General features: G+C 44.3%; 1 protein-coding gene across 1 annotated transcript in view; it reads left to right on the top strand.

Moving 5' to 3' along the window:
- Positions 1-13,550, top strand: part of LOC115793663 (echinoderm microtubule-associated protein-like 6) — an 80,853-nt gene that overhangs the window by 27,678 nt on the left and 39,625 nt on the right. Inside the window, exons 3-11 of the mRNA XM_030748737.1 lie at positions 2,593-2,691; positions 2,992-3,060; positions 4,444-4,629; positions 5,218-5,353; positions 11,005-11,078; positions 11,402-11,529; positions 12,902-13,039; positions 13,152-13,293; positions 13,375-13,489. Of these exons, the coding sequence (XP_030604597.1) occupies positions 2,593-2,691; positions 2,992-3,060; positions 4,444-4,629; positions 5,218-5,353; positions 11,005-11,078; positions 11,402-11,529; positions 12,902-13,039; positions 13,152-13,293; positions 13,375-13,489 (1,087 nt within the window). The remainder of the gene's footprint in view (positions 1-2,592; positions 2,692-2,991; positions 3,061-4,443; positions 4,630-5,217; positions 5,354-11,004; positions 11,079-11,401; positions 11,530-12,901; positions 13,040-13,151; positions 13,294-13,374; positions 13,490-13,550) is intronic.

The raw sequence follows: 13,550 nt of genomic DNA, 5'->3' as shown, positions 1-13,550 counted from the left end.
TCCAGCTTATTAATTAATCAAAGACCCAGACAAAGTTTTAAATCTTTTAAAAGCCTGACGCTTAGTCTTGTCCACCCAAATTGAGAAATTGAAATTATTATCTTGTCCTGGCATATAGCATAGAAACTGAAGACTTAACAGTATTCTGTGAAAGCCCCCTCCTGTCTGATCATTTCTTAGTAACATTTACATTTACTTTAATGGATTACACAGCAATGGGGAATAAGTTTTATTACAGTAGAAGTCTTTCTGAAAGTGCTGTAACTAAGTTTAACCTCCTGAGACCCTGCGTCCACATATGGAGACATTACATTTTGGCTTTGCTGCACCTTATACTTCATTCTGCTCAATAGTGTTTTATACATGCTGTTTTTGTTGTGTCGTGCTATAAAATAATCCCATTGTCCACATCTGAGGACATTTTTTTTCTATAAAAGTATGTAACAACCATGTAACAAAATACAACTTCCTGTTCAAAGAGAAAGCTTAGTTTATATACATATCAGGTCCATCTAATCACAAATATCTAGGAGAAATTAAAAATCCTTCGCAAACAGGAGCTCGGGTCTCAGGAGGTTAAGGATCTAATTCCTTCATTGTTATGCTCTTCAGTGCCAACACAGTGCAGAGCAGCTACCTAAACTCTGCTCCCAGTGAGGTCGATTATCTTGTCGATATTCATTGTAGGGTCTTTACCTTACAATACAAAGTACCTTGAGGCGACTGTTTGTTGTGATTTGGTGCCATATAAATAACATTGAATTGAATAGAGACGCTCTACAGGCTAATTAAAAAGGGAAAAGAAAACCTGACATGAGTCTGAGACAGCCTATCCCAACTACCCCACACCTGCATGACAGCCGCTCCCTCACCTGAACACTTGTCTAACAAGCTTGATTTGATCCACTCTGAAATGTACTGCAATAGGCTGTAGGTAAAAAGACGCAGTGATAAAAATTTGGAAGTTCTGGACCTCCATAGTGTTTTTGCTTTTGCAGAGTTTTTAAACTTATATGTGATGGTTTGATTTTCCATAAAAAATTTGAGGTGTTTGTGTCTGATGACTTAAACCAGAGGGTTTGTGAGTGAGAACAGATGGTTGATTTTAGGCAGGATCATCATTTTAATGGTGGCAACTCTCTCCATAAGTAGGTACATATTCTAATGTGTGAGCTTGGTGGAAAAATTTCAACCTAAATATCTAAGGTTACCTGAGTGGAGTGGAGTGGTGGAGGCAGAACTGCTGATTTACTCCAGCTGATGGAGTAATCTGATGAGAACTTGCCTGTAAGTGTGATCACCTTCAGATGAGAGGCCTGTGAGTTTGATGGGAAGCAGCTTTTTCATGCATGCTTGGATGTTGCACCATTTTTAACTCTGGAAACTGAAGAAGGATTTGGACCTGGGAATAGTTACTGGTGTCAGACTGAACAAAGCGACAGGCTTTGCATAATGAAATTCAGTTTTACAGGAACTCAGTGAAGAGAAACTAATGAGGGAGGAAAGATGTCACTGCTGTCAGAACTCCAGCTTGAGCCCTTTTTACTTTCATTTGGACTTCCTGATGATAATGTACAATACTCCAGCCTAAAAGAAAGAGGAGGTTATCATTCAGATTTTCAGCATTGCTCTGAGTGCTGGAAGGTCTGACTGTGAAAAGACTTCAAACATTAGCAGGTAAACCAGATTCGAAAGTATCGTTGAGGTCAAAAGGAGCTGAAAAGGCCAAAAGGTGCATTGATTTTTGGTTTCTTTGGACATTTAGTGATATAAAATGTGCGTACTGTCCTGCTGCTGCTCAGCTCTAAAAAATGAATGCAACAAATTCATGCTGAGCTGTGAAGTGACTGTAAATGCTGTGTCATCAGTTTCTGCTTCTGGCAGCGACTTTACACCCGATGACTTAACATCTGAGTCTAAATCAAAATAAACACAGAATCAATAAAATAATCATAACTCCAGCTTAATAATAAATCAAGTGTGCTGGCTTTGGGTGTAGCTGATTTATTATTAAGCTGGACTGCTGTGAACCTGGAATACTTTATGATCCGCTGCACTGTTTGAGTCTTTGATCAGAAATGAACTTCAGAAAAGACGCGCAGATGTTAAAGCAAAGCCAGCTGTTTGCAGACATCATAAGAAAACCTTTAGAAGTAACAGGAGCCTCCAGCCCGGAGAGTCCGTCCAAGGAGGATTCATCACACCTTTAAAGTGATCTTTGAGTCCTGATCATTAGAAACGCTGAAAAACCTCAACTGAAATGCACACGCTCACACAGAGCCTCACACAGAGCCTCACACAGAGCCTCACACAGAGCCTCACACAGAGCCGTCAGGTTTCTCTGTCAGTATCTGTACGTGAAGTGTCACAGGTTAAGGATTAAAGATGATTACAGTCATTTCCTGCCAGTTATTCAGAGCAAACACTGATATTGGTGTCAGTGTAATTGTTCTGTTGTATACCGTGTGTGTGTGTGTGTGTCCCTGTGTTATCTGCTGAATGCACGTGTTCCTGTAACTGAACAGGAAAATTAGCTCTTTTTTTAAAATCATGTTCTAGAAATTTTACCCCCCCCCCGTCTCTCCTCTGCAGCGGCTGGCCTCGGTCGGCCTGGATGCCAAGAACACGGTGTGTATCTGGGAGTGGAAGCGAGGGAAGATCCTGGCCACAGCCACTGGACACTCCGACAGGGTGAGAGCGTGCGCCGTTCAGCTTCTTCTGTAATCAGGTCTCGCCACTCGGCAGCCATCTTGGCAAAGCCTCTGGGCAGTCCTGTCCAAGTGGGGGGGGGCAGCAGCGCATAGCTATAATTTCTGTGCTCACCGGGACATGAAATCTGCATGAATCATCAGCCAAATCGGATAAAAAGTGCTTAAAACTTTTAGAAACTGCCATAAAATTAGTTTGAAAGTTTTTTCCCTGCAGATTATATTTCCAGTTTTCACAGCATCACAGCTTCATTCAGTTATGAACATCTCTTCTCTTCTCCAGATCTTTGATATCTGCTGGGATCCATTTCAGCAAAGCCGTCTGGTGAGCTGCGGAGTGAAACACATCAAGGTAACAACACAGGGACCGTTTTTGACTCGTTTCCAGCAACGTGGAAGTAAATCGTCTCCCGACTGCTTAAATTTCTTTATTCTACCCAAATTTACTGCCTCCTCTCTCACGCCGCTTCATTTCACACTGAGGTAATAAACCATTAAAGATATCTGATTCTTTGATAAAGATCCAAGAAGTAAGCAGATATAAAAACTGAAGAAGTCAACTCCCAAAATCCATCTCACCCTCTCACATCCAATCAGTAGCTTCTGGTTTGAGTCCCAACACATGTACTTGCTTTTTTTTTTTTTTTTTCTCGTAGTTTTTAACACACACACTTCCACCTCTGGAGTCTCCACCAACTAACCAAGGCTTGATGAAGGTCATTGTTCACCAGGTTCCCCCTGCAGCCTTAATCTTTTCCTCACGGCTCTCCTGACTGTCCCTCTCTTTGGGTTATCATCACTCTCTGTTTGGGTTTGTTGTTCCTTAAACAGGTTCTGGTCATCATCATTTCTGGTTTCTTCTCAGGATCACATTCTTGTTCTTCCTCTTCAGAAGCTGAAGGTCTCAGATCCAGCCTCTTTAAAGGTCACCTTTCTTTTCTTAGGACAAACTGCTTGCTTTGTTTCTTCAGATGATGCTGCAGGTTTCTGAGCCGGGAAAGTTTGTTCTCTCAGCGTTTCAGGCTTGTCATTGAATTTGCTGTGACGTCCACTCCTGAGAATACTGTAACACACCTGAATGCTCCAGACCAGCAACCGGCCCAAACCTCTGTGTTTATAGAGGTCATCACACTGCTGATGATCAGTTAATCAATGCACTGTGGGTGCGCTTTCATGTGTCACACTGTCATAATTTCCAACACGTGGCAACTGTGCAATTTTATTTATTTATTTTTTGGAGTAAATGAGTGCAGACAAAGTACCGAGACTATAAATGAATAATGAATAATCCATTTATGGATTTATTGATATTTTTGAATTCCAATATTGTATAGATGTCACAAAATCACCTGGATTTGCGCCACAGAACATAATGTGGGAACCGCTGCTACTAAGAGGTGACGCCAATATGTCTGACATGTAATGGCAATAAATTGATTCCGATTGTGATTGAACCTGCATTCTTTCCAGTGGCCAGTAGGGGGCGTCTCATCTGGTTACAAGAAAAAAAACAGATTGTATCAACGTCAGTGAGAAAAATGAGCCCAAACATGAATAAAACTGTAAATTACAGTCAGAACAACAATGGAGGGTATGCTTTAGGGTGGGCCTGCTGTGGGACTGACACTGTGGCCGTGATACTTTAGAAACACCAGTGACCTTTGCATCTTTAAATAAACAGTAAAAAGGTATTTCCCGGTCGCGACTGCTTCCATTCCCGTTTTTGTGTCTGCAGTTCTGGTCGCTGTGTGGAAACGCTCTCACGCCAAAGCGGGGGATTTTCGGGAAGACGGGCGACCTGCAGACCATCTTGTGTGTGGCCTCCGCTAAAGATGACATCACATATTCTGGGGCGCTTAACGGAGACATTTACGTCTGGAAGGGACTCAACCTGATACGAACGGTTCAGTCTGCCCACAGCGTGAGTCTCATCTCTGCAGAAACCCCTCTGCACTGGGGTTAACAGCAGGAGGACGGACTTTATTTAAATAGCTCCATTTCACAACAAGTCATCTCAAGGTGGTTATAGTATAGTTTATAGAGAGAACCCAACAATCCTAAGTACTCTGAAATATATGAAAAGTACTTCCATGTGTTCATTGCAACATAAAGATGTTCCTATTAATCCTATTGTTCCCAAAATGAACACAACTGACCCAGAGGATGCTCCTGAATGTCCACACACCAGCTTCTAGACAACAAAAGCCCAACATTTATTTGAGTTTTCTCAGATACAGACTGTAGAAAAGAAGCACTGAAGTCTCTTAAGTGCATTTAGATTTAGCACGTATTTGCAGATTGGTTGTTAAAGGTGGTTTGTGCAAAAAGCTTTCACTGTGTAGCGTCTCAGTCCAACCAGCATGACATTTCTCTGTATGTTAGGCGTGCTCTTTAGCTGAGGAGCATCCTAACTGCGACCAAACTATAGAAGTATTGGTTTCATCCACTGAAGCACCAAAGCTGGTGAAAACCTTGTTGATCATTGTGTTCATATTGTGTGTGTGTTCAGGCTGGTATCTTCAGCATGTATTCCTGTGAGGAGGGTTTTGCCACAGGTGGCAGAGACGGCTGCATCCGACTGTGGGACGTCGACTTCAAACCCATCACCAAGATCGACCTGCGAGAGGCCGAGCAAGGATACAAAGGTAGGATCGCAGGCGGGGTCACCGCGGGTCATTAAAGCCACGTAAAGGTGGGAGCCTTCTGCTTAAGGTTGTTGTCCTTTTGTTATGACATGTGCAAACAGGGAAGGGGTCAGAGGTGTTTCTCAAGTGACCGTAAATAACTTCAAACCAATGACATTTACTTTGGAAGGTTCCCCTGTGTCCTCCTGACCTCTGAACCAACCGGATTAACGGATCCGGACGCGTTCGTAGGTTCACTCTTAAGTGGAGATCGGATCAATTTCAGTATCTTCAGAATCAGTTGATTCTGAAGATACTGAAAGATGAAAGGTTGGGTCAGTAAGGTGTAAGTTTAAGTAAAGATGATTAAACGTGTTAATGAGAGCTTTTCTGTCCACAAACACGTTGCAGCTGGAGGTTTCGTCTTTCCTGCAGCTTCCATATAAACCGGCCCATCATCGTTCCATATGAAGTCTGAGAGGAGTCAAACTATAACTATTTTCAGAGTATTTTTTTTATCTGTTTTCTGATCATTTGCTGGAGGAAACTTTAAAAAGTGCATTCTGGGTAAACTTTCAGGGCTCATTTCACCACGTAGGACAGGCGGCTGCTCAGAGCAAATGAAATGTCTCCTTTTTACCTGCATTTGATTTCTCGCTGTGATTCCTGCTGCGTTAAATGATCAATTTGGTGTCTATAAGTTCTTATTCTGTGTATATTTCTAATACAGTCACATTTTAACAAAAACTGATAGAAAAAAATTAAAAAGCACCAAATCTGGATGCAACCCTGTGAACTTTGAGGGAATATTCACAGTACGAAGGCAGAATTTTCATGGCTTCACTGAATGAAGTTATTTTTACAGAAATAATCAGGTGACTCTGAAGGGGTCGGGTGGGAGGCAGGACCCTTCGTCTCTTTCCTAAAGTCGCGTCTCCGTCTGTCTGCTGGAGAAAAGAATAAAGGTCAGCTGGAGGCTTTGGCGCCGTGGCGTCTTTAAAATGACCCGATTTCATTTTCTTTGAGGAGAAGTCTTCAGTAATGAGGAGAGCTGTGGTGTAAAGGCGTCTCGTCTTTTATCGGGGAACGACTGAATAACTGACCTGATTTATTCTCATCCAGAGGTGGTGGCTGTTTGAACCTCTCTCCTCCTCCTCCCTCCTAAATGCCATTGCCCAGCAGGAGGTACCGACATGCGGTATTTCTTCAGGAGAAGCTCGAGGCTGAACCATTAATCCCACGGCCTCCTTTTAAAATCTCCTCTCTGAAGATTTTCGAGGAGAAAGAAAAAAAAGATGAAAGGAGGGAGATAAAGGTTTCGTCATCTCCTGAGTTGGAAACGGGCTCATTCTGCTGAAGTTCAGAGCTCTCAGGAGAAGACAGCTTCATCTTTAACACATTTCTGCTGCAGACCCGAGTTTATTTATACATGAAATCAGCTGCTAATCAACCGAAACCTGCAGACTGTCACAAACAAACCCTTTAACCTCATTTCCTTAAAAACAATTTTAAACCAGTCAGTGAAAAATCTACAAAGCATTTAATTCATCCAATTCAATTCATTATTATTTATAAAGCACCAAATCACAACAAACAGTCGCCTCAAGGCGCTTTGTATTGTGGGTAAAGACCCTACAATAGTACAGAGAAAACCCAACAGTCTAAACGACCCCCTATGAGCAGCACTTGGTGACAGTGGGAAGGAAAAACTCCCTTTAACAGGAAGAAACCTCCATCAGAACCAGGCTCAGGGAGGGGGGGTCATCTGCTGAGGGGGGAGAGAGAGATTAATAATAACTAATGATTAAATGCAGAGTGGAGTATAAACAAAGTAAATAAGGTGAAAGAAAGAAACAGTGCATTATGGGAACCCCCCAGCAGCCTAGGCCTATAGCAGCATAACTAAGGGAGGGTTCAGGGTCACCTGATCCAGCCCTAACTATAAGCTTGATCATAAAGGAAAGTTTTAAGCCTAATCTTAAAAATAGAGAGGGTGTCTGTCTCCAGAATCCAAGCTGGGAGCTGGTTCCACAGAAGAGGCGCCTGAAAGCTGAAGGCTCTGCCTCCCATTCTACTCTTAAGTATCCTAGGAACCACAAGTAAGCCAGCAGTCTGAGGGAGAAGTGCTCTGTTGGGGTGATATGGTACTATGAGGTCTTTGAGATAAGATGGGGCCTGATTATTATTATTATCATTCCAATCAGACCTCAGTCTGGTTTAAAAGCCTCCATGTGGAGGTTCTCCCTGTGCCTGCATGGGTTCTCTCCTGGTTCTCTGGCTTCCTCCCACAGTCCAAAGACATGGTTGGTGATCCCAAACTGGCTGTAGGTGTAAACTGAATGTGAGCATGAATGGTTATCTCTCGGTGTGAGACCTGTGGCAGACTAATGACTTGTCCACACTGTACTACTCAGCCTATGACAGCTGGGGCAGACTCCCAGGAAACTAGGAAAACTGAAACAAAAAAAAATTTTAATAAATATAATAAAACTATGACATGAACATAACATGACTTCTGCTGCTGAATGATATAAAAATCACAACAGCATCCAGACCTGCACAAGGAGACGACCTTGAAATATAATTTATAAAAAACAAAATTTTTTAATTAAGCAATTAAAATTTAGCCAGTTAAAATTGCTTATTACAGGCAGTTATTTTCAGCTACGCGAAGAAGCCGGACAAAGATCATATGAAGAAATGCAGAATAACATAAAAACAATGTGGTGACACTTTTTAGTTTCTGTTATTTAGTCACCATTTGTGCCATATCCATCCATCCATCCATCCATCCATCCATCCATCCATCCATCCATCCATCCATCCTCGTCTGCTTATCCTGTTCAGGGTCACCGCATTTGTGCCATAATTTATAATTTAAAATAACTGTTTTAAACTCTTCCATTGAATTATTTAACCAGTGCAAACCTGAAATCTGTAAATACATCTTATCTGTAATCAGTCTAAACAGCTGATGATATATTGGTGCATCCCTTAAAAATGTTTGAGTAACACATACCATCAGTTAATGCTTATCCTCTCTGCTCAGCATGTGGACCCAGATTACAGGAAGTCAGTCTGGAGGTTCAGGTTTCTGTTTTTCCTTTGGAAGGTAAAGGTTTCCTCTCAGAAATCCTTCCTTCTCCACTCCTGCACTGCACCATGCTCTTCCCGTGTTGGAAGCTAAGGTAAAAATAATCTTTCCCAATTATTTCCCATGCGCCTCACAAACTCCTCTGCTATCGGGCTGTTCTGGCTCATGAACCTCCGGAGAGCAGTTTCTAACAACGTTACAGGAAAACATCGCATGCTGAGTGGTGCCATCAGCCACAGCAGATGCTCTTAATTGGCGAGCGCTGAGCTGCTGAGCAGCTCTGCTAATTACATCTTCTGTGGTGGAGTTTTAACAGTGAAGCAGCAAAATCTCACACATTTCTGACAAAGTGTCTGAGCTGAACTCTCACTGCTGCATTGAGTCAGTCTCAGAGTCAGCAGGTCCACGATTGTTCTTTCCAAAACCTTATGAATTAAATTGAACTGTTTTCTACCACTTACCCATCATGGGGGTCTCAGCAGAGATGCCCAGACCTCCCTCGCATTAGCTACTTGGTCCACTCCTCTGGGGGGGGGCGACACAGAGGTGTTCCCAAACATAATCTTTCCAGCGTGTCCTGGATCTGCTCCGGGAGCTCCTCCCACTTAGACGTGCCTGAATTGCCTCAGCAAAGACGACTCAGGGAGGCATTCTGGTCAGGTGCTGAACCACCTGAACTGACTCCTTTAGATATGGAGGAGTACCAGCCCAGAGAAACTCATCCCCAACCCGGCATTGGCAATCCAGCCTTTTCAGCCACATTGGAGGGTTTTCCAGCATGAACGGCCTGTTTAAGGTCAAAGCATCTCAGTTGGATTTAAGTCCAGACTTTGACTCGGTCACTCCAAAACCTTCATTTTGTTTTTTTGAGTTATGCAACACTTGCTGGTGTTTCAGATCATTGTCCTGCTGCATAACCTGAGTGTGCTTGAACTGATGGGCGGACGTCCTCCTTCAGGATTTTCTGGTAGAGAGCAGAATTCATGGTTCCATCAAAGACAGCAGGTCATCCTGAAACAGCAATGCAGCCCCAGACCATCACACCACCACCACCATGTCTGGCTGTTGGTCTGATGTTCTTTAATGAAACCCTGTGGGAGTTTCTGCAGATGTAACGAGACTCAAACCTTCCAGAAAGTTCAGCTTCTGTCTCGTCAGTCCACGGAATATTTTCCCAGAAGTCTCTGGGATCATCCAGATGTTTGTTGGCAGATGTGAGACGAGCCTTTGTGTTCCTGTTGGTCAGCAGTGGTTTTCTCCTTGTAGCTCTCCCACGGAGGCCATCTTTGCCCAGTCTCTTTCTGATTGTTGAATCATGAACTCTGACCTTAGTTTAGCCAAGTGAGGCCTGCAGGTCTTTAGATGTTGTTCTGGGTTCTTCTGTGACCTCCTGGATGAGTCGTCAATGCTTTTGGAATAATTTTGGTAGCCGGCCGATCCTGGGAAGGTTCCCACTGTTCCAGGTTTTTCTCCATGTGTGGATAACGGCTCTCACCGTGGTTCTCTGGAGTCCCAAAGCCTTAGAAATGTCTCTGTGACCCTTTCAGACCAGAGCTCTTTCAGCCTGCTTCACTTTGTCAGCTTCTATTTAAGGGATTTCTGATTCAGGCGGTCGGGTGTGGCAGTGAACCTGAACTCATAGTTAATTCATGATTTAACGAGGTAGGTTTGGAGAGCTTTTTTTCTCTTAATAAGTGAAATCATCATTCAAAGACTGTATTTTGTATTTACTTGAATGAACTTTGTCTAATATTGAAAGTGTGACAAATATGTGGCAAAAAGCGAACCAGCTCATCAGTACAGCCGTGCTGTCTCTGCTACCTGTGGCTGGTTGGTTTCACCTGTTTCCTTCGATCACCTTTAAATCAAACATGTATTTGACAGCTGAATGCTGCTCCAGTTAAACTGAAAACACAGAGTGGAGCACCTAAAGCTCCCTGTCAGCCTCTCTAAAGTGCTTCTAGTGAAGGTCCAGGATGATCTTCCCGAGCTGTTACGTAATGCTGATTTGTAAAAGCCATGCGTAATGTGCGGCGTTGTGGAATTAGCTGCTCCCAACCTGCCATTTGTCAGTGAGCGAGGTCACTGTGTTAGTCGAACTAAATCCAACCGAATTGTTTTTAGTGCTTTAAATTCTCTAAAGCTCAAGCAAAAGTAACAAACTGAGTGAAAACAAACAGTCCAAAGATTCATGGAACATCATCCACAGTCACCCGGCTGCCATCCGTACACCACCACCACCCCTCCAGCCTCTTAATGCAGACTTAGTAAAGAAGTGAACTCAGCTCCAACTATTTAGCACTTTTAAGACTAAGTTTACAAAGTGCTTTGGCAGACAAACTCCAGGGAGTTGCAGGTCCAATCACAGACCCTTCCTCTGCTCAGATCCTTCCTGTCTCTGTCCTATTTTTATCTTTTAGTTTTATTTTGTTCTTTTCTTTCCTTCTTCTGTTTGCTTCTTTCCCTCTCGACTGGTTCTATTTTTGTCTTCCTCCACACATTTCTGACGTTTTCTGACACTTTTCCTGCCTTCCTAATCTTCTTCTTCCTCCTTTTTTTTCTCTTCTTCCTCCATCAGGTCTGTCTATTCGCAGCGTCTGCTGGCGGGCCGACCGGATCCTAGCAGGGACGCAGGACAGCGAGATCTTTGAGGTGAGGATGAAGACGAATGACGGGAAACAAAAAGTCACGCTGCTCCTTCCCTGCAGCGATGCTTTTTAAAGAAACTTATTTTGGTTCTCTGAAGACCTCCTGCAGAAACACATGCAACAAAATGTTCTCATTAATCAAGACTGTGAAGAGTTATTAATGTGAAACAGAAATTAAAGCAGTTTTAGGAGCTTAGAGGAAATCCAGGAGAAGACCTGCTGATAGTCAGCATGTAAAAATACACCAGTAATTCACCTTAAACTGCTGAAAACTTAACAAACTTAACTTAAATGACTCCACATGTGCACCTGTTTGTACCTGTGCAGGTGATGGTGAGGGACCGGGACAAACCGCTGCTCATCATGCAGGGACACAGCGAGGGCGAGCTCTGGGCGCTCGACGTTCACCCCAAAAAACCTCTGGCTGTCACCGGCAGTGATGACCGCTCAGTCAGGTCAGTGCTTTGAACTGTGAATCATGCAAAGCTACTGTGGCTGAGTCTGAAAATGAAAATACAGAGCTGGAAATAGAGAGTCGGTTGGGTGTAGGGCTTTTCAGCACCCTGACGTAGGCCTTACCGAGGAGGCTGAGGAACGTGATCCCCCGATAGTTGGTGCACACCCTCTGGTGTCCCTTCTTGAAGATGGGGGCCACCACCCCAGTCTGCCAATCCAGTGGCACCGCCACAGATTTCCATGCAATGTTGCCAAGGCATGGCAACCAAGACAGCCCTACAACATCCAGAGCCTTCAGGAACGATAGCAGAGGAGTTTGTGATGGGCGATTCATCCCCCTCATCCAGAGCCTCTGCTTCCTCCACTGAAGGCATGTCAGTGTCAGAAACACTTCAAGGCCATCCGTAAGTCTTTCTCCATGGCCTCACCGAACTCCTCCCATACCCGAGTTTTTGCTTCGGCCACCGCCCGAGCCGTGTTCCGCTTGGCCTGCCGATACCCATCAGCTGCCTCCAGATTCCCACTGGGTAACCAAGCCCAATAGGTTCTGGTTCTGGGATTACCGCCACGACAGGCACCAACCACATTGCAGCCACAGCTCTGAGCAGCGGCCTCAACAATGGAGGTGCAGAACATGGTCCATTTGGACTCGGTGTCCTCAGCCTGCCAGAGGTGGGAGTTTAAGATCTCGTGATACGTTTAGGCGCGCCAGGTCTGTCCAGCCTCCTCCCCCGCCACCTGATCCAACTCACCACCAGATGGCGATCAGTTCACAGCTCAGCTCCTTTATTACAGAATTGATCATTGACCTGCAGCTTATGGTGTCCTGGTGCCACGTGCTCTTATGGAAATCCTTATGTTGGAACTTGGTGTTTGTTATGGACAAACTGTGGTTCGCACAGAAGTTCAATAAAAAAACCCATCATTCAGGTTCAGATCGGGCAGGCCGTTCCTCCCCATCACGCCCAATCCCGGCTCCAGGGTGGGGCCCTGGCGACCCTATCCCAGGCAGGTTGTTCCCTTGATCTTCCTCTCACATGGGTTGTTTTTTTTTTTTAATTCAAATGTTTTATTTGAGTAAACCATTTGTGTAGACTCCCTGCATTTGCCTGCAGTTTCCTTTATTTTTTTAATTAATTAACTCTTTTCTTTCTTTGCATGTCAGCAGACTGCAAAGCTGACAAGTCTCAGTCTGAAGATACTTTTACTCAAATAACTTTAAATCTGAGATAATTCAACTGCAGTTAGAAATCTGAAAGGTATTTAAATTGCAGTGATGTCAGAACTCCTTCATGCTTTTTGCCATTTGGGGCATGACATGGATCTGATACTGCATTTATAACTCTGTGTGTGTGTGTGTGTGTGTGTCAGGTTGTGGAGTCTGGTGGATCACGCCCTCATCGCTCGCTGTAACATGGAGGAGGCAGTGCGGAGTGTGGCGTTCAGCGTGGACGGATCTCAGCTGGCTCTGGGCATGAAGGATGGATCCTTCACTGTGCTGAGAGTCAGGTGACACACACACACACACACACACACACACACACACACACACACACACACACACACAGTTTTCTTCTCTTTTTATGTAACACATCAGCATATTTGTCTCCCTCCCTCTCAGAGACATGACCGAGGTCGTTCACATCAAAGACAGGAAGGAGGTGATCCATGAGTTGAAGTTCTCACCAGATGGAGCGTACCTCGCTGTCGGCTCCAACGATGGGCTGGTGGACATCTACGCTGTTGCCCAGAGATACAAGAAGGTTGTGTTGGAGGGACAGTGGCACGTTAGAGAAGGTGCAGATGTTAAAAGTGAAGCTAAATCCCTCTGTGACTGTCTGCAGGTTGGAGAATGCAGTCAGTCCTCTAGTTTTATCACTCACCTGGACTGGACTCTGGACAGCAAGATCCTGCAGACCAATGACGGCGCTGGAGAACGCTTCTTCTACCGAATGCCCCGTGAGTCCAACCTAACCCTCCCCAGGTCCCAGATGTTTGTGCTTCATCTCTGCACTCATAT

Source organism: Archocentrus centrarchus, chromosome 15 (genome assembly GCF_007364275.1).
Source record: "Archocentrus centrarchus isolate MPI-CPG fArcCen1 chromosome 15, fArcCen1, whole genome shotgun sequence".
Taxonomy (NCBI): Eukaryota; Metazoa; Chordata; class Actinopteri; order Cichliformes; family Cichlidae; genus Archocentrus; species Archocentrus centrarchus.
This window is presented reverse-complemented; position numbering and strand designations above follow the sequence as displayed.